General features: G+C 40.0%; 1 protein-coding gene across 1 annotated transcript in view; it reads right to left on the bottom strand.

Annotated features, from left to right (window-relative positions):
- Positions 1-269: 269 nt before the first annotated feature.
- col5a3a (collagen, type V, alpha 3a) overlaps positions 270-21,825 on the bottom strand; it is a 58,366-nt gene continuing 36,810 nt past the window's right edge. Inside the window, exons 24-66 of the mRNA XM_061711721.1 lie at positions 21,477-21,530; positions 20,839-20,883; positions 20,539-20,592; positions 19,985-20,029; positions 19,805-19,858; positions 19,571-19,678; positions 18,092-18,145; positions 17,721-17,774; positions 17,549-17,593; positions 16,701-16,754; positions 16,382-16,426; positions 16,223-16,276; positions 16,044-16,097; positions 15,764-15,817; positions 15,531-15,638; positions 15,207-15,296; positions 14,961-15,014; positions 14,708-14,815; positions 13,690-13,797; positions 13,561-13,614; positions 13,342-13,395; positions 13,138-13,245; positions 12,919-12,972; positions 9,870-9,923; positions 8,429-8,482; positions 8,236-8,289; positions 7,663-7,770; positions 7,508-7,561; positions 7,354-7,407; positions 7,102-7,155; positions 6,947-7,000; positions 6,742-6,849; positions 6,597-6,650; positions 6,442-6,495; positions 6,246-6,353; positions 5,779-5,832; positions 5,263-5,298; positions 4,323-4,376; positions 3,936-4,233; positions 3,659-3,771; positions 3,467-3,535; positions 1,539-1,772; positions 270-1,447 (exon numbers count right to left, since the gene is read on the bottom strand). Of these exons, the coding sequence (XP_061567705.1) occupies positions 1,304-1,447; positions 1,539-1,772; positions 3,467-3,535; positions 3,659-3,771; positions 3,936-4,233; positions 4,323-4,376; positions 5,263-5,298; positions 5,779-5,832; positions 6,246-6,353; positions 6,442-6,495; positions 6,597-6,650; positions 6,742-6,849; positions 6,947-7,000; positions 7,102-7,155; positions 7,354-7,407; positions 7,508-7,561; positions 7,663-7,770; positions 8,236-8,289; positions 8,429-8,482; positions 9,870-9,923; positions 12,919-12,972; positions 13,138-13,245; positions 13,342-13,395; positions 13,561-13,614; positions 13,690-13,797; positions 14,708-14,815; positions 14,961-15,014; positions 15,207-15,296; positions 15,531-15,638; positions 15,764-15,817; positions 16,044-16,097; positions 16,223-16,276; positions 16,382-16,426; positions 16,701-16,754; positions 17,549-17,593; positions 17,721-17,774; positions 18,092-18,145; positions 19,571-19,678; positions 19,805-19,858; positions 19,985-20,029; positions 20,539-20,592; positions 20,839-20,883; positions 21,477-21,530 (3,324 nt within the window). The 3' untranslated portion in view covers positions 270-1,303. The remainder of the gene's footprint in view (positions 1,448-1,538; positions 1,773-3,466; positions 3,536-3,658; positions 3,772-3,935; positions 4,234-4,322; positions 4,377-5,262; positions 5,299-5,778; positions 5,833-6,245; positions 6,354-6,441; positions 6,496-6,596; positions 6,651-6,741; positions 6,850-6,946; positions 7,001-7,101; positions 7,156-7,353; positions 7,408-7,507; positions 7,562-7,662; positions 7,771-8,235; positions 8,290-8,428; positions 8,483-9,869; positions 9,924-12,918; positions 12,973-13,137; positions 13,246-13,341; positions 13,396-13,560; positions 13,615-13,689; positions 13,798-14,707; positions 14,816-14,960; positions 15,015-15,206; positions 15,297-15,530; positions 15,639-15,763; positions 15,818-16,043; positions 16,098-16,222; positions 16,277-16,381; positions 16,427-16,700; positions 16,755-17,548; positions 17,594-17,720; positions 17,775-18,091; positions 18,146-19,570; positions 19,679-19,804; positions 19,859-19,984; positions 20,030-20,538; positions 20,593-20,838; positions 20,884-21,476; positions 21,531-21,825) is intronic.

Here is a 21,825-nt window from a genome sequence, read left to right as displayed (position 1 = left end):
CCTTGCCTCTGATGGTGTTTTTATACTGCTGAAAGAGCAAAAACCCTCTTGCTCTCTTGTCTTATAATCCTGTCCACAGAGACACATAAACATAGTTTCACAAAAACATCAGAATCATCTTTAGCACCACTGAAGAGCAAATCATTATTAAGAACAGAAATAAATGTATACATATATATATATACACATATATATATATATATATATATATATATATATATATATATATATATATATATATATATATATATATAATTTCAGTTTATAAACAGAACAAAACAGAACAAAAAGAAACCTCTGAGTCAAGAAGAAAAATGAAAATGGGTTAAGTCAGCAATTATAAAATGCTCTCAAGAGATGCAGGAAGTGTTTCTTAGTATAAAGCACTGCAGTTTAGACAAAAGAACATTTTAATAACCATGCTCCTAAAGGATGATCTGAAATATTTCCAGCGCAGGTACTGTGGTATGTCACAGCAAGTATACACCACTGCTGAAAGGACTCTGACAGAAACAGTCCAGGGGCTTGTGGTGACATGAGGGGCTCAAAAAGCATATTATCAAGCATACGGAGGGAAGCAGTCCAATAAAAGGAAACAACCTTATTCGTTCAAGTAAGTGTCACATTCAATAACTAGCTACACCTAATGAATACAAAACAAGGTAATTCATTTAACAAACTGAAGTGAAGGGTAAAAAAGACAATTTATCATTCCTGCAGACAGGAAATTAATTATAGCGCTTGTTTGGAATTAATATGCTAGGCTAGTTCTCAACTGCTATGCAATTGTCATTGTAGTCAATTCAAGCATGCAAATGAGTATGACGGCCACTCTGATTTATTCAGTCTGTTTTTGCAAAAAAATAAGTAACAAGTCCCCTTAAGCTGCCCAATACCACAGTAAGGCAGTGTTAAGACTGTGACTGGACAGGTCCAGCTTGTTTGTAACTGATCATTGTCAAGTGGAGTAGTCCTCATATTTTGACAGTATTGATTATAGCCCACTAAAAAAAAAAGAAACCAAAACAAACAACATAGGCACTTAAAATAAATATGGCTAACTGCAATAATTCCCTTTGGTAAGCGTGCTTTGTTTCCACTGTTGCATGTCTTCTTTCTCGCTATTCTTAGAAATCCATGGAAAACTTTCATTGGCTGCTGAAGACTTAAATAACATACCACAAGTCCACCACATAGGGGAACATCATAAAATAAATATTGCGGAAGTAGTGGTTTAAGTCCAGTTTATTTCACTGAAAATTCCCCATGAAGGTCTTCTTATGCATCTGTAGCGGCCGGGATGTTACCCGCTGAAGCATACTTGTCCAACTTGGAATCCAAACTTCTGGCCATTGCCGCCAAAGTCAACTGCAGCCACATCTACGATAGGGAGCAGCTCCGCTGAGGAATTGATCTCCAAAACGGTCCTTTCTTGACCTTTGCGGAACTGAAAGAGACAAATCAGACTCCAAGTCACTAATTTGTGATATACACCTATTCCCTAGTCTCTGTCCTTGACACTTGGTCTTGACACTGACCTGGCATCCATCGTGCACTGCTTTGATGAAGGGGCTTTTGGCCTGTGTCAACTCCTCATCATTGCTGCCCCGGAAGCGAAGGGCATGCTGGTAGGAGCGGGATGTGCTATCAAACCAGCCCGCTGAGTTCTGACAGGTATAAGTGAAGCTCTGCTTGGCTGTGGCACTTAGTAGTTTCAGGAAGGTCAGCTGTACTACATGCACAGAGTTCCCATCCAAGTCGTGGTACGAGAACTGAATGGCACACAAACAGGCATGGGTATGCAGACATGGCATAGAAATATACCATACAACGCACAGTGTGTTTGATAAACATCTAGAGCAGTTGTTCCCAAACTGGGGGGCGCGGCGCTATTGCAGGGGGGGCGTGGCAAGGTTGGAAGGTAGAAATTAAGATTATTTATTTCTTTTTTTTTTTTTTTTTTTTTTTTTTTTTTTTTTTTTTTTTTTTTTTTTTTTTTTTTTTTTTTTTTTTTTTACCTTGTCTGCACACATATTATTGATTGATACCATGACGGTAGAAACCAAAAGTGTATATATGTGCATTATTACTATATGTAATATATACATATATATACGCACACATATGCGTACACATACATAAATATACACATACAAACCCAGTGTTTTTTTTTTTTGTTTTTTTTTTGTTTTTTGGGGGGGGGAGGGGGTGGGGGGGGGGGTGACGACATCTATTGCAGGGGGGGCGTGGCAAGGTTGGAAGGTAGAAATTAAGATTATTTATTTCTTTAAGATTTTGCCTTCAACACATATGTGCAGTGAGAGAGAGACAAGAAATAGGGGGAAGAGATTAGGGGAATGACATGAAGTAATGGTCTGGCCAGCGGGAATCTAACCGGGGACCGGTTCCGCTTCAGGCCCCACAACTACCCGGTGCTACTGGAAGGAAAATGCATGTGGCAGTTTCTCATCTGCAACCCCGGTTTGAGAGGATCTGTAACATGAAACAAGCCCACCCCACTCACTGAAAAGGTGTGGGGATTAAAACTGACATTTTTGCAGAGCAATTGTTGAAATTTTGATTATTTGTTTAGCTTTTGCTGCTGTTTTTCAAAAATATGTTGAAAGTAATGCATACTGTATTGTACAGTAAAAAGGAAAAAAAAAGAAATGTGTTGCACACGTGAAGCAAGCCCACTCACATCACTGAAAAGATGTGGGGATTAAAGGTGTAATTTTTGTAGGGCAAATGTTCAGATTTTGGCTCCTGTTTGTATTGTTGTTGTTTCAATCTCTGGGAGCTGGTCAGGTTGAAAATCTATTTTTACAGAGATGGACAGTTTTTTCGCACATATGTTCAATATATGAAATAAATTGCAGTCGCATTTGAATGCAAAAGATGTGTGTGTCTGTGTTGGGGTGGGGGGGGCTCAAAAATTCTGTTATGTACAAAAGGTAGGCCTGGCAAAAAAAGTTTGGGAACCACTGATCTAGAGTAAAAACAGCACAATGAATGGTTTTAATCAATGGTCTCTAAACAAAGTAAAAAGGAATCACAGTCAGTGTGATTTTAGTTCCGTGATCGTTTGGGAGGGGTATCTCTGGGGGACGTATGAACGTATACAGATGAGAAGACATGGAGACAAAGCTGTCAATCACTTTTTTGATTCATTCTGACTGCAGAAATCTATTTTCTGGTCGGCTATCAAATAAGCTGCTTCACTGCACATGATCTGCTACATTAACACCCAGTGATACAGAGACCAGATTTACAAATAAATGAGAATATTCATGTGTACTAATGGACACGTACACAAGCAGGCCTACACACTTTGTCTTATAAATAAATATAAGTCAAACACTAATTGTTGTAATGAGTAATTTACCTGAACAAAAGACTGATTAGTATTTGGAGGCAGATGATATTATTGTTAAGAGGTGACATTTGATTTATTTAATGATTGTACCTGCTTTCCCCTCTTGTATTGACTGTACCAGCCTCCTGGTATCTCTTTGTTCCATGGTGCTAATTTGACCTGGAGACACAGAAGAACGAGACATCTGAGTGATGGTTTTGGATTGGTAGATACTAGGCACGATTTCTTTTTCTTTTTGTCATGTGACAAATTCTACTTGAAAGCAAAAAATTAGAGACTCACTATTTCTGTCCTTTTGTCAGGGTGTAGACAGGTATCTCCACCTGCCGTGAAGTTACAGTAGACCTTCATGGAATCTCTGTGACAGCCCTGGTTAGGATCAATCCAGTAGTCTCCTGAAACACCAAATATTGTGATAATAAGCACATCTAAGGTAACAAAATGATAAGGATAAATCTGATTTAAAAGTTTCTATTTTATGTGCATTTTTCAACTTTTTATTATGGAAATCTACAGTGGTGGTAAAAAAAAGGGTAATTTATCAACCATCTTTGCTTACCATTTTTGTAGTGAGGTTGAACCATCATGAGTTCCTTGCAGGTCCGGGCAGGGCTTTCAAATGTTCCAAGAGGCCTCCTCATGAGCTCCACGTCGTTTTTCATAGAAGAGAGGGTGGCAAAAACTTCCTCCATTCCCTCAGGATCCTCCAGAGGTTGATCGCTCTGGAGGAACTCACTGTCCAAATCTGCATATTCTTCCCTGGATAAGGCTTCTTCTCTTGCCTGATTCGAGTGTCTTCGTCTCTTCCGTCTGCCCTCCCTAAAAGGCAATGGCTGAACCGCTGTTGCAGGGAGTCCCTAAATGTAGCAGAAACAAGTCAAAGGGAGATAAAGGGGGTAAGAGTAGCCCATAGAAGATCATGAGCTGGATAATTAGAGGTACTCACTGTGGGTCCTGGAGGACCAGCAGGGCCGGGATCTCCTCTGGGGCCAATGCCACCCTGAAGAAAAAAGACTGTACATTCAATCTCCCATAGATCCTCTCTCACGCCTCTTGTCTAAATAGAAACTATTCAAGCCTATTCTTTATCCTTCTTTCTTCTATACCAGGGGTCGGCAACCCAAAATGTTGAAAGAGCCATATTGGACCAAAAACACAAAAAACAAATATGTCTGGAGCCGCAAAAAATGAAAAGTCTTGTATAACCCTTAGAGTGAAGGCAAATGGCAAAAGGCGAAATGTCGAGATAAAAATTGAAATGTTGAGAAAAAAGTCGAAATGTTCAGAAAAAAAGTCAAAATGTCGAGAAAAAAGTCGAAATGTCGAGAAAAAAGTCGAAATGTTGAGAAAAAAAGTCGAAATGTTGAGAAAAAAAGTCAAAATGTTGAGAAAAAAAGTCAAAATGTTGAGAAAAAAGTCAAAATTTCGAGGAAATAGTCAAAATTTCGAGAAAAAAGTCAAAATGTCGAGATTAAAAAGGAAAGGAAAAAGGAAGAAAAAAAGGAAAAGAGAAAAAAAAGAGAAAAAAAGAAGAAAAAAAGGAAAAAAAAAGTTAAACATTTTTGAAAAAGCTCCAGGGAGCCACTAGGGCGGTGCTAAAGTCCCGCATGCGGCTCTAGAACCGCGGGTTGCCGACCCCTGTTCTATACAGTTATAATGAACACACCATAATCAAATCTTTTTAAAAGGGGCCAAGGCAAATATCCCATACAAGGCAGGCACAGGCAAGTACACAAGGCTTTCAGTTGTGATTAGGAAGCTTGGACATCAAGCCAACAAACATACTTTCTCCTTGGTCCCCAGCATATGTTCCCGGCAGCTGTTTCCCAACAAAAGGTGTGAGTAGAGTAGTGACATATATAAATATGACAGAGTATTCTACTCACTATTTCTCCCTTCGATCCTTTCTCACCAGGTGGACCCTATCAGAATCAGAATCAGAATCAGAATCAGAAAAGGGTTTATTGCCAAGTTTGTTAACACACACAAGGAATTTGTTGTGGTGATTAGTGCAATACAATAAAAATAAAAATATACAAATATAAAAACAAACAAATATATAAGAGATAAAATAAGAGATTGAATAAAATGTATAAACAGAAATGTACAATATGAGGTTTTAAAGTGACATTAGTCATCCACTATTGGACAGGATGAGGAGCTAAGCATTAAAACTTCAACTAGACGTAGAACAGCTATTAAAGACTTGAAAAGTTGCTAATTCTTTAAGTAAAAACTGTAAGATATCTACCACACAGCTAAAAGGCACTGCCATGAACAATAACAATGTCTGAGCAGAAATATCCATATTTGTGAGCAAACCGAAGGACTCATGTATGTATTATAGAAACATTAGTCATCCAGTGAGCAGAATGACATTGTTGTAAAGCTATGCCACTTACAGAGAGTCCAGGAGGTCCTGGCGGGCCAGTCGGACCAAATGAGCCAACCACACCCTAGATGTGAGCATAAACAAATCTTGTCAAAAAATGATAGCGTTGTTTGTTGTTGAAAGCAGCAGTTGCTGAAATTAACTCTCACCAACTACTCCCCATTCCCCAGTACCATTATAGTTGGCTCAATTATTTCAAATGATTAATAATAATAACACTGCATTTTGTTCTAACATTATTAGAATTTGTTCTCTGATATTATATACTATTTAAGGAACTATAGTTGGTTTTTAGAGCATTTCAGATATCACTTACGCCATGTGTTCAGTGCATGCAAGTGCAAGGAATGCAGATCTTTTAGACCTTTTCATTTAAATGAGAGACCAAATTTCATTGCATGTACAACATACAATGAAATGCAATGACAATATTATATAATACATGTGTTAGGCGCATCATGGTAAAAGAACAAATACCCCGTCTCCTTTAAATCCTCGTGAGCCCTGGAGTCCTGGCAGGCCTCTGTCCCCTTTCTCACCAAAGTCCCCGGGTGGACCAATTAGACCTATCAACCCTCCATGACCCTGCACAGAGAAGATGCTACACATCACCACTGTTTTCTGGGTTAACACCGCTGCACATAGGGTTCTCTTTCAAGGACCAAACACTTACTTTATCTCCTTTATTTCCAGGTTCACCCTTTAATCCTAGAAGTCCTGGTGGCCCCTGTTAGCATGTCATACATCATTATTGCACACACTGTTATTTCATTTAATTTAATATTGGCTATGATCACAAGTGTTGAAAGTTAAATGAACAGGTCTTACTAGTGGTCCTGGTGGTCCAGCCTGCCCTGGTGGTCCATTTAGCCCATGTTCACCCTTTAAAATGATCAGATGAGGTGCATATGTGTGTTTAGCACTTGATGATTTGTCTGAAAAGGTTCAGCCTCCCCAGTCCCCTCATACGAACCGCAGGGCCTGGAATTCCTCGAAGCCCGTCTGGACCAGGTCTCCCTGGATGCCCTTGGGGTCCTACCGGACCTGTCTTCCCCACTGGACCCTGTGTTCCTGTCCCCCCCTTCAACCAGAAGGAAAGAGTTCATCAATACTTAAAAATGTGTGAAATTTTAAAACAAAAATACACTTTTTAAAAGTGCAAGTCAATGAACTCTTACTTTGGCTCCTTTCATGCCTTGAGTTCCCTCTTTTCCTGACCCACCTATATGACCCTAGTACAGACAGCAGATAATGTGGTTGTAGCAATAGGAAGAGGTATTAACTACGTAAACTGCATAAACACGTAAAAATGTATACAAGGCAATCTTCTCACCCTCCGTCCAGGAGGTCCTGGAGGACCTGCCTCTCCAGAGGCTCCTGGGGGTCCCTGCAGATAGCAAACAATATACATTTGATTTAATTCATGATTTTATCTATAGAGACACAGAACAAACGTTGCACTAATGTTACTGTGGCGTAGATTTAAGTCAGGTTTTCAAAAGCTGGTCAAATTGTCAACATATGCAGGAAATTAATAGGAAAAGCACAATAATAAAACAAATAAATTTTAAAAAGTCACACGTACTGCTTTTCCAGGTTCTCCATTGTCTCCTTTAGGCCCGGCTCCACCATCTACTCCCTTAATAAATAAATGTAATTGAAGAAAAACAGTGAAAAAAAACCCAAATAAAACAAAACACATGATTTTAACTTTTTTTGAAACAAAAAAAGGCTCTCACGTTGACACCTGCTTCTCCAGGGGCCCCTGAATCTCCAGGGAATCCAATAGGACCCTGAGAATATAAAGAATGGGTGAAAATCCATTTTAGTGACATGTAAAAAAAAACTGATTGGTTTGATGAAGAAAGTAAGAAAATGTCCTTTGTCTACTCACAAGGTTGCCTTTGGGCCCATCGTCTCCTGGTGTTCCTCGGGCTCCAGGAGGCCCGGCTGCACCAGAGAGGCCAGAGTCACCTTTCTCCCCCACATGTCCTTTAGCACCCTGAGACACGAGCAAGTAAAACTATTTCAAGGTTGAAGAGAGTACCACCAGACATGTACTTCTTTTATTTCTCAGGCTCACATAGGTAACTGCATTGTCTGTGTTACCATACAGACCTCACTAAATTTTCTGATTTGGAGAGAATAAACCATGAATACGGGGTTGATTTTAATATCAGAAAGGCAGAATAAGTTATATTGCTACTACACTGCACATACTGATCCCTGGAGATTCACATTGCCCCTGCTCTGCCTCTCCCAGTCACTTTAGATTACATTTTGCATCTGGTTTAATATTTGAGTGCATGTGCAATATACAGTTCAGAAAATACAGGATAAGGAAATAAGCCATCATAAACTCATGGACATGTACAATATAAATATGATCAAACATAGTTTTAGCTTTAGAGATGTAAGCATGCAATTAGGCAAGATATATAGGTGCTATGAAGATAATGTGACTGACAAAAATGCCAGGCTCTCCAGCTGGGCCAGGGTCTCCTGCTTCTCCATCTTCACCCTAAGTGAGAAGGAACATTTGTTGTGACAAAACATAGCATGTGTAATGGTCTTCCAGTCTATAAATACTGCCCCAATCAACACAAGGCTATTGAATCTGCACAGGAAACCATAGTGTAGTTATTAATGGGTATCCAGACCTTCTCTCCAACAAGTCCAGGCTGACCAATTCCTCCGGTCAAGCCAGGAAAACCCTGTGGCAGAAGAAGAGAGGGATAGCTTGAAGTAAAACAAGGGCAAATTTTAAATATTCATTCACATTTTGATTTCTCAAAATCTTGTTCTGCAGTATTATGCAGCATTTTCAATTGTCAGCAGCTTTGCTCTCAGAATGCTGAAAGTAGAATAAAACAAAACAAGAAAAATACTGAGTGTCAGTTGTTGCAAAAGTACTGTATGTAGATACAATCTAAATCACAAAAGGGTAGATCTTCCCCCCTCTCTCAGTCAGTGTGTGTGCATGTTCATGCATGCAAACCAGCATGATGTGTTTTATTTCTTAATTAAAATGTAACTGAAAACAGACATGAACTAAAACTGAACCCTTGCTGTTAACAGCTTCTTTCAAGTGCTATCAAACCTTAGTTTGCTCTTTTCCACCATGCCTATATTAATCCATCTTCTGGATTCAACCATCTTTGCACCACTGTATTTTATTTTTTTTGCTTCCTGTTATAAAGCACTTGCATGGTTGTCACGGTATTCTGCGGCTCACTGCTGAATAATTGACTGATATGAGAGACTGCGAAGGGGTGGCCATTACTAGAGGTAAATATAACTGCCTCTCATGGATAATAGTCTAATACTTCTTAATGATTCATAGAGCAGTAAATATAACTCTTTGGCAGGGATTATATTATAATACTATTTAATAATTCATGTTTAAAAAGCAGTGGAAGGGCTGAAGCAAGATGTGTTGAGATGAAATGAGAAAGCCTGGAAAAATATAAGTCACCCATGAAATATAGGATATATAAGCAATTGCAATTTGTACAATAGTATATTTTAAAAGTTTCCATTATGAGCCACAAAGACATGTCCTTTTTGTCACTCTGGAAGTTTAGTATTCAGTTTCTTTCATGAATGTGTGGGATTATTTGAAGGACATATTTGCAGAGGTTTTTAAAAATTAACAGTTTAGCATTAATAATGCATGTGCAAATAATAACTCAACAACAAAAATACCTTTCCTTAGGCCTAAGAATCATGTGGAATATCAAGCAATAATGTGACTACAGTTGAGCAAAATGGTGCATTTCCATCCAAATGAACAAGAGAATTTTGGTGCACTTATTGGTTCAGTTATTGAAATACAAGTTGCAAGCTGGTAAGGCCACTGAAATATTTAAAAAAAAAATATTCAAAACAAAACATCAGCTCTACAACTTGTTGTAAAATTGCATAAGAAACAACAGTCAAATCTGAGTGGGAAATTCTACTTTAACTTATTGCATATATGAAATATATATGAACACATTGCAGTTTCTCCCATCACCAATGAAACTGTTTAGTGAATGCAACATCCTAATTAAAACATATACATGTGAATTTAAAAGATATGGAAGAAAGTCTGTGCTCAACCTGTCCACCAATGGATCCCTGGGGGCCTCGTGGGCCATGTAGTCCTGGAGGTCCCTGTAAAGAGAGACAAGAAATATTCTCACAAAAATCACATCAAACATTCAGAAATGCAAAGCTGATGAGTTTATGGCTCCCTAATTAAGTAAAAGTTAGATGTCGGCCTATACTGGATTGCTTACGCAACGGCCCCAGTATCTACGATTATTATCACACTGACATGATGAAGATGCCCAGACAGGTCATTACCCTCAATATGAAACAGGATTTGACTCGTTTTCATTTTTGCCTCCCACCACCTCTCTCTTATTGTCAGTTATTAATAAGAAACCTCTAGCTTGTGATGTGTGTGACCATATTCTCTTAGCCATTGATGGCATGTGATTTGACTCTTCTGTGCAGCTCAAGAGAGCACCAAGCAATTAATCCTAACAGTGCTTAGCTTTAGTTTCAGTTGAGTAGGCATTGAGCTGTGCTCTGAATCACTCTGAAGTCTTGGAGGGAGCCTTGTGTTATAAAGAAGATGCTGAAACGGAGAGACAGACAATCTGCCCAGGGAGGCACTATGTGTGACTGGAGGAAACACAGATCCTTCTGGCAGAGAAATAGTTCAGTGTTCGATGGGAGGATTCTGTGATCCGCAACATTGTCACATGAATAAAACTTTCCCACTGTGTCCTAAGAATTTCTCTCTCTTTCTCTTTCTCCTCATTTTAATGCATTCCCTGCTCCCTAATCTGACTGTGGAAAAGGGTAGCTGTAGAGAATCTTGTTGAGTGTGTGTTCATGGCTGACAGGGTTGTGAGATGACTGTCACAAAGGAGGATGCTCATTAGACAGCCAAGGCTGAGGCTAATCTGATTAGCAGCTGTCACACCATCTTCCTGCTCACAATGAGTGCCCCGCCTCTTCCTTCCACTCCATTGCTCCAGTGTCTCCTTTCTGTCAAAGCTTTTCTTTTTATCCTTTTCCTTCCTTTTGCCCACACGATCACTTGTTCATTCTCTAGACTCTTTTTTTTTTTTTTTTGCACATGAAGCCATGGATTCCTGTTATTCTTCAGCATCACATTTCTCGAAAAAGAACTGTGTTGGGATTAAATAGTATACTTCTGGTTGTAAGATATGATTAACAGAGCAAAAAGAGTGTTCAGGCCATAATAACATGGGTGACTCGATAGCATAAAGTTGGTTGTTGATGTTAGTGAGTTAGCAGAACTAATCCAGGATCTGCCATAACACAGCAAGTATAAGACGTGCTCAGTTGTTACCGCAGTCTTTACGCTATGATTGTAATACGAGTCTTCTGCACTCTCTTTCTGCATTGATCTGCAGCTGGACATGCTGGCTAGCTGGCATCTCCAATAATTATTATTAGAAGTAGAATTATAGCTAGCATTATCAAATAGACCTGTGCATTTCCTTTCATGACAAGTTACACAAATCCAACCTGTAGTGACTGATGTTTGCTCACAGATGGAAGTCAGAGCAGAGGAATTTGCACTTAATTTGTCTGCAATTACGTCAGTTTAGCCCGGTGTGAGCCGAGTCTGATTCCTCCTCAATTATCAGTCAGCCTATAAACCCATAGACCTATAAGATGAACCACATCAAAACGAATCTCTGGTCAGAGCAAACTCAGCCCGCTATTCAAGACCACTTCAGGCTGGGAGGGAGAGATAATGTTAATGATAATCAGGAGAGATAAAGGCTGATGCACAAGTTTGACACACAGCAGCACAGCTGTCACTAATTACGTGACTGAGCGACGCTAATCAAAATGTAATAAGCCCGGATGCATTGCATGTGTATCACATATAGTCCATCGGCTGCAGAGTCTATATTTACAACACAGAAATGAGGGGAGTGGCTTAACTTTGGGTTTAGGACTGGACTTTAAGATTTCACACAGGTGGCTTGCTTCTTCCATTTTTGCTGAAAACCAGGCATTCTCAAGGGCAGGCGAGGTCCCAGACAAGCATCACACATAAATGACCCACAAATTATGAGTGAATACTCAGTATTGATTGAGAAGCTCTTTCCTCTCTCTCTCTCTCCCATCATCTTGCCACCATCCCTGAGAGCCACGCAGATTCTCAACAAAGGGTTCTGCTCCTCTAAGACAAAGGGATACCTAAACACTAACATTTTGATTCTGTTGAGACAATAGCAATAGCACTTTAAAAGTAATGCTAATTTCATTTTTATTAAAGTAGGCGGACAATATGAATATGTCCTTGCTTTTCTCCTGCCCTTCTGCACCAGTTTCATTAATCCTTGAAGATGTAATGAGACGATATGAGTTTAATCAAAGTCACGGCCAAGTCCAAAACAAACTTTGATTGTATTTATTATTGCTTTTCTTTCTTTTCAGATGTTATTATCTCTAGTTCATAATTAATAAACCTTCACATCCATCTTCAACTAAATCTATTAACTGTTGAACCTATTTGAACCAATTCATGTGTGTTTATTTTCTTAACAATTTGTCACCACCAAGGGTATGTTCAAGACAATAACACTTAGATTGTCTGAAAAGCGACAAGAACATACTTACCATTCAATGATGACATACAAAACAGTAAAGTATGATCAACTCTGCTCAAGCACTGAAGGGGTGTTGATATTGCATCCCTAAAATCACAATCTGCAATTTTGGACTTCACACATCTACTTGTTCCTCCTCTCTAACTAACCCTGTTGTCTGGTTTATGTTTCAAAATTACAAATGTATGTTTAGGATCATAGTTATGTTTAGCTTTGGATCTGTCAAGAAACATATATAAACACACAATAGCATATTATATGCTTACCCGTTTTACTTTATTATTCTATATTTTGGCAACTTAGTCTGTGCATCATCTTCATTTTGATACACAGAGAAATAATTGTTTGCTGCTTGGATGTAGCAGTGACAAAGACAGTTTAAGAGTCGGGGTACTCCAGCCTTGACAAGATAATTTATCTAATGTATGAAACTCAGATAAAACCTTGAGCAGGGTAATGATCTCAGATAAAATCAGTGAGCTGACTGAACCATGAGCAGAACTCACCAATGATCCAACGTGGCCACTCTCTCCTTTCTCTCCTGGTAGTCCTGGCATTCCCTACAAAGATAAAAACAGACATGATTACAAGACGGCGTGGGCTACGGAGAGCCTCCCGCGTAGCCGCGTACCCTACGGCGTAAACTCTGCATTGATTTAACGCAGAACCATAATCCAGCCTTAACTATGAGATACAGTGAAGTTATTGAAATAGAGTATTTTTACCTGTAATCCAGAGGCACCAGATGCCCCCTTAAAGCCCCTAGGTCCTTCATCGCCTTTTGCTCCATTCACACCCTGTTGCCCGCGAGGACCTTGCTCACCGTCTCCACCCTAAAACACACAGACAATTAACGCTGCAGAAATCAAAACAACAAATCATTTGATGACATCATTTTATAAGATGCGTATTTGAAGTGAGGCTCGTACAGATGGTCCAGGTTGGCCCACAGGTCCTTGAATGCCAACAGGGCCTGGGGGTCCCTAAACAAAAGCAAAGATTCAAATAAAAACGCATTAACACATGGAGGGATATACTGAATGTCATTTGTGATTCCAAACATAGGATTCAGTCTTAACTCAATTTGTCGTCAACTTCCTTGTGATTCAAGAAAAGCTGTTACAACTACTCAAACAATTTGTACTCACAGATTCTCCTTTGAGTCCTTTGCTGCCCTTCTGGCCTGGTCCTCCTGTCTCTCCCTATATAGGCAAATAAACACACGTGAATAAGTGAACCCAATAATCAGCAAGTACCTCACAGTAGATCTGCAGTACCTTATCTCCATCCTCTCCTGGTGGTCCTAAAGGTCCTGTAACCCCCGGCAATCCTGTAGGTCCTGCTTCCCCATCATGTCCAGCCAGCCCCGCTGTTCCCTTCTCTCCCTAGGAAACAATATGAGAAAACTTCACACGTCTAACTAGGGCTGGGCGATATATCGAGATTTTAATATATATCGATATATTTTCAAACGCGATATGGTACGAGACAATATCGTTTATATCGATTTAAAACAAAAAATAATATTTTTTTTTTTAATGATTTTGATATAGCTTATTTTGTGACAAATTGACTTGAATGTTTTATTTGAGATTTGCACAAATGTTTTGTTATTTGCACAACTGTCAACCTCAGTGCAAAAGTCTGCCTGTTACTCTACATTGTATTAATTGCACAGTGTATTTGAATGTAATTGTTATGCAGGAAAGGGATATTTGTTTTATTTCATTCAAGAAGCATTTTTATTCTATATATGCAGGCAGTTTATTTTTATTTCATTTGTTTTATACATTTTGATATTGTGCAGACCTCTGTTAATAAAGGTACCTGTGTGACATTTGGCACGAGGCTTTGTATTAAAACTGACTGTTTTTTTAAGGGTTTGCCTCAGAAAAAAATGAAGCTGACAGAGATGCTATGCTATAATTCTTTGGGGGAAACCCCAATTATGGCACAGAAGAAAATATCGATATATATCGAGTATCGCCATTCAGCTGGAAAATATAGAGATATGACTTTTGGTCCATATCGCCCAGCCCTACGTCTAACAATCTCTCTAAAACTTACTGTCTTTGCATTGATAAACGCAGCGCCCCCCCCACACACACAATGCAAAAGCATGCATGATCACATCTGTATCATCAGCTTTACTTCCTTCTTGCTCTCTGTCTCATTATGAGCATTTCCAAAGTGAGAGCATGTTATTTGTTTGTACCCAGTGGTGGGAGGTGATGGTGCACTATGTGTTAGTGGGTAGCGTTGAAGAATAAAAAGAAGCAATTTTCCAAATCTTACTGGCTCCCCTTTCTCTCCCATGGGCCCAGCAGGACCCAAGCTGCCTGGTCGTCCTGGCGAGCCAATACCACCAGCCGGCCCAGCGGCGCCCCTCTCTCCTGTGGCACCCTGAAAATAAGAGGTGATGAGCGGTGGAGTGAGTACAGCATATCGCTTGAATCACTTTTTTTTTTAGTTTTCAGTTCAGTATGTGTCCTTGTATTCAATACAACATGAAGATGGAGCATGGGATTCGATGGAAAGCAATACTTACAATCGCTCCTGCAACACCGGGCAGACCCTCTCCTCCCTTCAGACCTGCAGGGCCCTACAGAGACAAACCATCCTCACATAAAAACTGCATTATCTACAATCAAACAAATGCATCTACTTTTCATTTTGTCTCACTGTACAGCAGTCTTAACATGCACATTTTTTTACACCTTTATCTAGTTCATTAACTATACGCCAGCAGCACATTTCAGGTGAGGATGTGAGACGTCTGTAAAAGTTGTATTACCGTTGCTCCAGGGGTCCCTCTGGTCCCTCTGAAGCCTTTAAGCCCAGCAGGGCCGCTCTTGCCAGTGGCTCCTTGTGGTCCTAGATCTCCCTAGAATCCACACATACACAGCTGTGATTAGATGCAAGGCAAGTTGCCAGAATACAGAAGCTACTTATGCAGTCATAAATTACACCAACCAGCAAGTTAGACTGAGAAAGGGCATTGATGTTTTACGAGCTATAATACACTGAATATTATGAGGGTTTTCTTTATTGATTTGAATATTAGCAGTCTGGATGATGTCCATAAGATACGCTATTTTAAATTTGTCTCAGCACTCACCTTGGCACCTTCTTTTCCAGCAGTTCCTGGTAAACCATGCTCACCTGGGGGTCCAGGTGAACCTGGATGACCTCTATCTCCATTTGGCCCCGTCTCACCAGATTTTCCCTGAAGAAAACCATAGTTGGCACACTATGTAACATGCATCTATAAAGAAATGTTTTAAACATCCAAGAAGAAGAGGAATCTAGAAGTCTAGAATCAGCTAAAACAGCCTTGAGCGAGCCTCTCACCTGTGGACCAACAACCCCCGGAGGGCCAGGAGGGCCATTCTTTCCTTGAAAACCCTGAAGAAAGAGAAACGTCAGCCCGGTGACTTTCAGTGAACAGGTAAATCAGAGAGTGTCTTATGTGATGATTGCAGCATGTTTCAGTAAATTTATCACAGAAGTCTTAGTTCTGTAATTAAGTGCTGAAATGTGAGTTAACCTTCGCCGTGCTGACACATCATGTTGACTCTCAACACGTAATTTCAATTTTGTGGCATTTTTTCTGTATTAAAAACGGACTTACTGGTTCTCCTCTCTGGCCGGGGTGCCCGGGTAGTCCATCCTTTCCTGGCGGGCCCTGAAAACAAAGCCTTTTTCTTACATCACTGTTATGATCTAAGCAGGGTCAAAGGTGAATATAAAATGGGCTATGAGGTAAAATGAGTAACAATAAAAAATAGGATAAACACTTAACCCGCTCACATTAGGGCCTCGGAGTCCTGGTTCACCATTTCTTCCCTGTGGTCCTAGAGGACCCTAGAAATAAAAAAAGGGCCGTAAAATTCATCTTCCAGACTAAAAAGCTTTAAGAACTCATGTTGTCTATTTGCCGAAGGGATGATGATTTAGTCAAACAATCACCTGTTCTCCAGGAGACCCTTGAGGACCATCTTGCCCAGCAGAACCCTACCAAGTGGACGAGGAAAAAACACAAACAAAAACTTAATTAAATATCAACCACTCAATTATTCAAGCTTTAACACTCCCAAGTTGGTGTTTTGGGGTAAGAAAATAAACTGAGGCATAAACGATCCCAAACGATGGTTTTTTTGTTACGCACCACATGATCTGGCATCAGTTAGTCAACACAGCCATCCTTTATGAGACAGCCAGGTGTGTGTTTATGGAAAATCGCTGTAACTGTACAAGCTTAAATCTTTGTTTATGGTACAAAACTCACTTTTTCTCCAGGCTTCCCAGTTGGTCCCTTCGCGCCTCTTCCCCCTCGGTTTCCCTATGGGAACACAAACATCTGTCTGATTAGCATATGCATAAAATAACTGGGGCTGGAATAGCTGGCCCCTATTTAGAGACAACATTCCCTTATACAGTGAGAGAAGTTTCTGAGGCCACATTTACACGTAGCCGGGTATTTACAAAAACGGATATTTTCCCCTCTACGTTTTCAAAAATATCCTCGTTTACACGGACCCGCATGAAAACGCTGTCAACGTCATGCCAGCCAATCAGAATCCTGGAAAAAACATCAACAAATGACACGTGTAACTTCCAGTTAAGGCTGATTTATGGTTCCGCGTTACACCAACGCAGAGCCTACGGCGTAGGGTACGCGGCGATGCACACCGTACGGCGCGCATCGCCGCGTACCCTACGCCGTAGGCTCTGCGTCGATTTAACGCGGGACCATAATTCAGGCTTTACTTCCAAGACGGAACAAGTCTTTTATATAGAATATAAAACAGGTAAAATACAAGAAAATATTGACGGTGGCCAAACTAATTGTAAACACAGGTCGCACACATGACGCTGGTGACGTTTCTGGTGCATAATGTGACGTTCTGAAGCTTAAATCTCCGTTTTCCTCTGTTTTCCTCCATTTTCCTCTGTTTAGACGCAAACGTGAAAACTGAGTTTTTGAAAATCTCCACTTTGGCCGGAGTTTTCAGAAATGATCGTTTTTGGGGGCTTTGAGCTGCGTTTTCGTGTAAACAAACTTCCAAAACGCATGAAAACACCTCCGTTTTTGCTCCGTGTAAACCGGGCCTGAGTAGAATCATCACTACTCACATTGGGACCTCTTTGACCCCCAGAACCTGCCGGACCAGACGGACCCTGCATTGTGAAGATTGATAGTTATTAAGTAGCTGAATGATTAAAGAAATCTCATACATGAAAATATTTACAAAAATATAAATATGTTATGATATGATGTGAAATAAAATGCCAGCGCAGTCCTCACCCTTCGCCCCTTCTCTCCCGAGACCCCAGCCGAACCAGGGAAACCGAACGATCCCTGCAGACACAAGTAGAGGTTAATTAACCTCAGTCCTTCATTTATCACACATCATCCCGATGTCTCATTAACTTATAATTAACCACTGTATCAAATTAAAGCAAATCTAATCCGTGAGCCCAACACAGTCTTAAATACATCATTCATCAACATGTAATGAATTGATGTCACTAATGAACTATAAATAAAATAGCCTTTTTTAATATGTCACTTATCATCCTTTATTTTTAATTAGACAGCAGACTGGCCAAAGACACACATCCTGCTGCTCAAAGCTCCGTTAAAGAAATAATATGAGCCTGACAATGGTGAATCACCTTAGGACCTTGTCTTCCGGGATATCCTGGTAAGCCGGGCACACCGAGTTTACCCTGCAGAAAGAGCGACAGAGAACATAATCCAGACATGCAGTATATCGGAAAAAGAAAAGCTGCATAGCCATTAAGATTTAAAGACATGCTGCTTACTGTGCATGTGCAAACGCATCATGATCTCTACAATTCTTATAGATGAGGCTTAGATACTGATTCAAGCTTCCATGTTGTACAGCTTTGATCCCCATGTATATTGATCAAGCACCCCAGTAGAATTATCCCAAAAGCTTTAAGATTGTGTCGTCTACATCTTTTATTTCTCTGAGCTTCATGGGCACAATATTCGTCCTTCCCATCCCTCTGCTCCCCACTCACACTCGTGCTACTGTTTATCTTCCTAAACCAATCAAACATGTTACTGCCAGCCATGTAACACAGAGACAGTGGGGGTGGGGCTGACCCCACGTGTGGATGAATGCATGGGTTGCCTTGACCTGCACTTGAAGTTTGGATGACCACATTTTCAGATGAACATTCTGTTTATGGGTCAATGACGTGACGCCTATATTTTCTGAAAAACTGATTTTTTTTTCAATTCAAAAAAGGTTTAAATGGATAAGAAAATACCAGATATATGAACTACCTGTCCCACATATGGACTCACTTGAATTTTACAAAAATTACTAGTTATTTGGGATTTTGTTGTTGTTTTAAGCGTCAAAATGTCATGTGGTGCGACCGTCCGACTACGACTCTTGTTTTGACAACTTTTTTTGAAATCACTCTAAATGTTTTTAAATCAATCTTCTGCCCTATCTGGCATGATTTCCGAAACTGTCTTGTAGTGTGTAAGATTGCAACACATTTTTATTTATATATCCATCATAATATACAAACAAAGTTTGACTGATGACGTCCATTTTATGAAATATCATGTGGCGCGTCCATTAAAAAATAACCATTTTTGTATAATACGGAAAACTTGTAGAAAAAAGATGTCAAGATGTTAAGGAAATTAATTTATTTTAATATGATTCATGGTTGCACCACATGACCTTTTTTAAGGCTAATGCCAATTCATCTTGACAAAAAACTCTTAAAAATTATTTTTCGTCATTGACCCTTATGTGAACAGAAAGTCCTTTTGACAAAAAAAAAAGAAAAAAAAAAATAGAAATCAATGATATGTCTGTTCTTTCACAATTTTGCATTTACTGCAATCATGCACCTCTGCAGTGAGACGGCGTGAAAACTGGGGTTATGATTTTGCGGTATACCCAGTTTTGGAACCAGGAGGCCAGGAAAAGCAGAATATGAGACCTTTAAATGCCCAAATTAGCATACTGGTTTTGCCTAAGTAGAAGGTAACAACCTTATAATAAATATGTGGACTTTAAAATGTCCACCTTATGATAAAGTTTTGTCATAAATGAAATTAGACATTTAGCAGCATAATATATAGATGGTAAAAACACACAGTACCTTCTCGCCAGCTATTCCAAGACCGCCCGGATCTCCCATGGGTCCGTTTTGACCCTTTGACCCCTCTGGTCCATCCTCTCCATGAGGACCGGAAGCTCCATTATCTCCCTACGGTCAGAAAGGAAAGTCAAGTGGAGGTGAAAACTTTATTTTTCACTGCAAAACAGTAGCAATGAGAGGACTGACGGTGAGGCTTGTAATTAGAAGCCTTGATTTCCTCTTGACATAACTCACCTTGTCACCGCCGACACCCATGTCACCCTTAAGTCCAGGGAAGCCATCTTCTCCCTATACATCATAAAAGGTAATGTTTGATTTTAAACTGCTTTATTACAGTCTCACTTTTTAAAAACATCTTCCACAGTTTAACAACAAGCATTTGAATAAAAACTGAGGCATTTCTGTTTGTCTCACCTTTTCTCCTTTGCCCCCCTTCAAGCCTCTAACGCCATCTGCTCCCTGCAAATATAAATATATAAAAAACCCTATTTAAAAAGAACCCAGAGAAAATTATTTATACATACTGTATATTCAAAACCGCATGGACATAGGTTTGTCTTTTATTGAGCTTTCATTTACTGTAACGTTCATTTCATGCTAATGAGAACCAGCAAGGTCAGGCTTCCCCAAAAGCATGTTGAGTTAAACTACCAGCAATATCACAGTATTAAACATCAACTAAACTGCTGCTTCTCTTGTTCAAAACACACTCAGTCACAAAGAAATCCTGCACTCCTACGCACACAGCTCTGCTCTATCTGACTCCAGATTTCTCCTGAACGTCAAATGTTCCTGTCTCTGCCGTTAGTAGTCCCCTTGAGAACCGGGGCGCTCTTCCTCAGCCTGTCAGTCGCAGACTCAAACACGTCGTCTGTCACAGGCAGTCTTACAGGCAGGATGAAGTGCCACAAGGGAATAAATGTATTACTGGACATTACACCAGAGATCATGATGCATTTATTTCTCACCTTGACTCCACGAGTGCCTGGGTACCCAATAGGCCCCTGGGAGCCTAGCGAACCCTAAAATGAAAATAATAAATACATTTTTAGTATGCAACAGTCAGAAAAATGTGGCTGATGCACTCAGTCACTGTGTCCTGTTATTTATAGTCTGTCTGAAAAAATGCAGATAATCCTGATAAGTGCTAACTCTAATGGACTCGTTTTATAATAAAAAAGATGCAAATGTGTTTGCCTGAAAATAATTCTTCTATCTTCTTATAACACCACAATGGATGATGCATTTAAAGACATGCAGTTACCTACTTGGATGCCTTTTTCTCCCGGGGGGCCCTCTCTTCCTGGGTGACCCTGGAGCAGCAAAACAAATGCAGATTATTCAAATCACATCCTAAAAGGAATTCTATACCCGCAACACAACCATGGTGCTGAAAAACAAAAGGCACCATAAAATATCTACTTGTCACAAATATTTGCAGAACAATGCAAGGGGCAATATCTGAAGCTCATACAAATGCGTTTGATGTCAACTAAAAATGAATTCCTTGAGGTGAGAACAGCTGGTCTGGAAGAAGATTTGCAGCCCTCATTCTAAATGTCATCCTGCTTATGATCAACTCTGGAAATGCCTATGTTCCCTTACTGGAAAAAGCTCAGAACATTTGAGGTGGCAAATTTAGTTCACTTGGTTACATAAGATTGGCTTCTGGGTTTTATGTGCATTTATAGTCCGCTTTAACAGTCTGTACAGTGTCATACAAGTTTATGTTTGTAACATGTCTGTACTGGAGGAACAGCAGACACTGTAGTGTGATGTCAGGGTTTAAACAATTGGGATAATTGATGAGTTCTACAAAGCAATGTTTGAATTGAGTGTTGAATTGAGTTGCATGTATGTTTACACTAATGCATGCACTCATGTATTTGTGACTGCGCTTACTTACAGGAGGACCATCAATGCCTGCCAGTCCCTGAATGCCTTGTTTTCCCTGGGGACCCTGTACAGGACATAAAAAGGAAAGATTACTGAACACCTCAACATATACCCTGAGGGAGCTCTTCATCGCCACATTGCCACACATCACCATATTTTATTTCTTTTCTGCATCTGCCCTCAGAGTGTGCACCATCCTCGACTCTCCCTCGCGCCTGCAATGCCGGTGTGACTTTCCTGAGTATTGATTTCCTGTCTACCTCTGTCTAGTCTGAATGGGAGCCAGAGATGGCTTGGTCATACTGACCCACTCAGCCTGACTCTCATGGGTGTGTGACGACAGGGGTCGCAAGGTCACG

The sequence above is a fragment of the Cololabis saira genome, chromosome 21 (genome assembly GCF_033807715.1).
Source record: "Cololabis saira isolate AMF1-May2022 chromosome 21, fColSai1.1, whole genome shotgun sequence".
In the NCBI taxonomy this organism is placed as follows: domain Eukaryota; kingdom Metazoa; phylum Chordata; class Actinopteri; order Beloniformes; family Belonidae; genus Cololabis; species Cololabis saira.
This window is presented reverse-complemented; position numbering and strand designations above follow the sequence as displayed.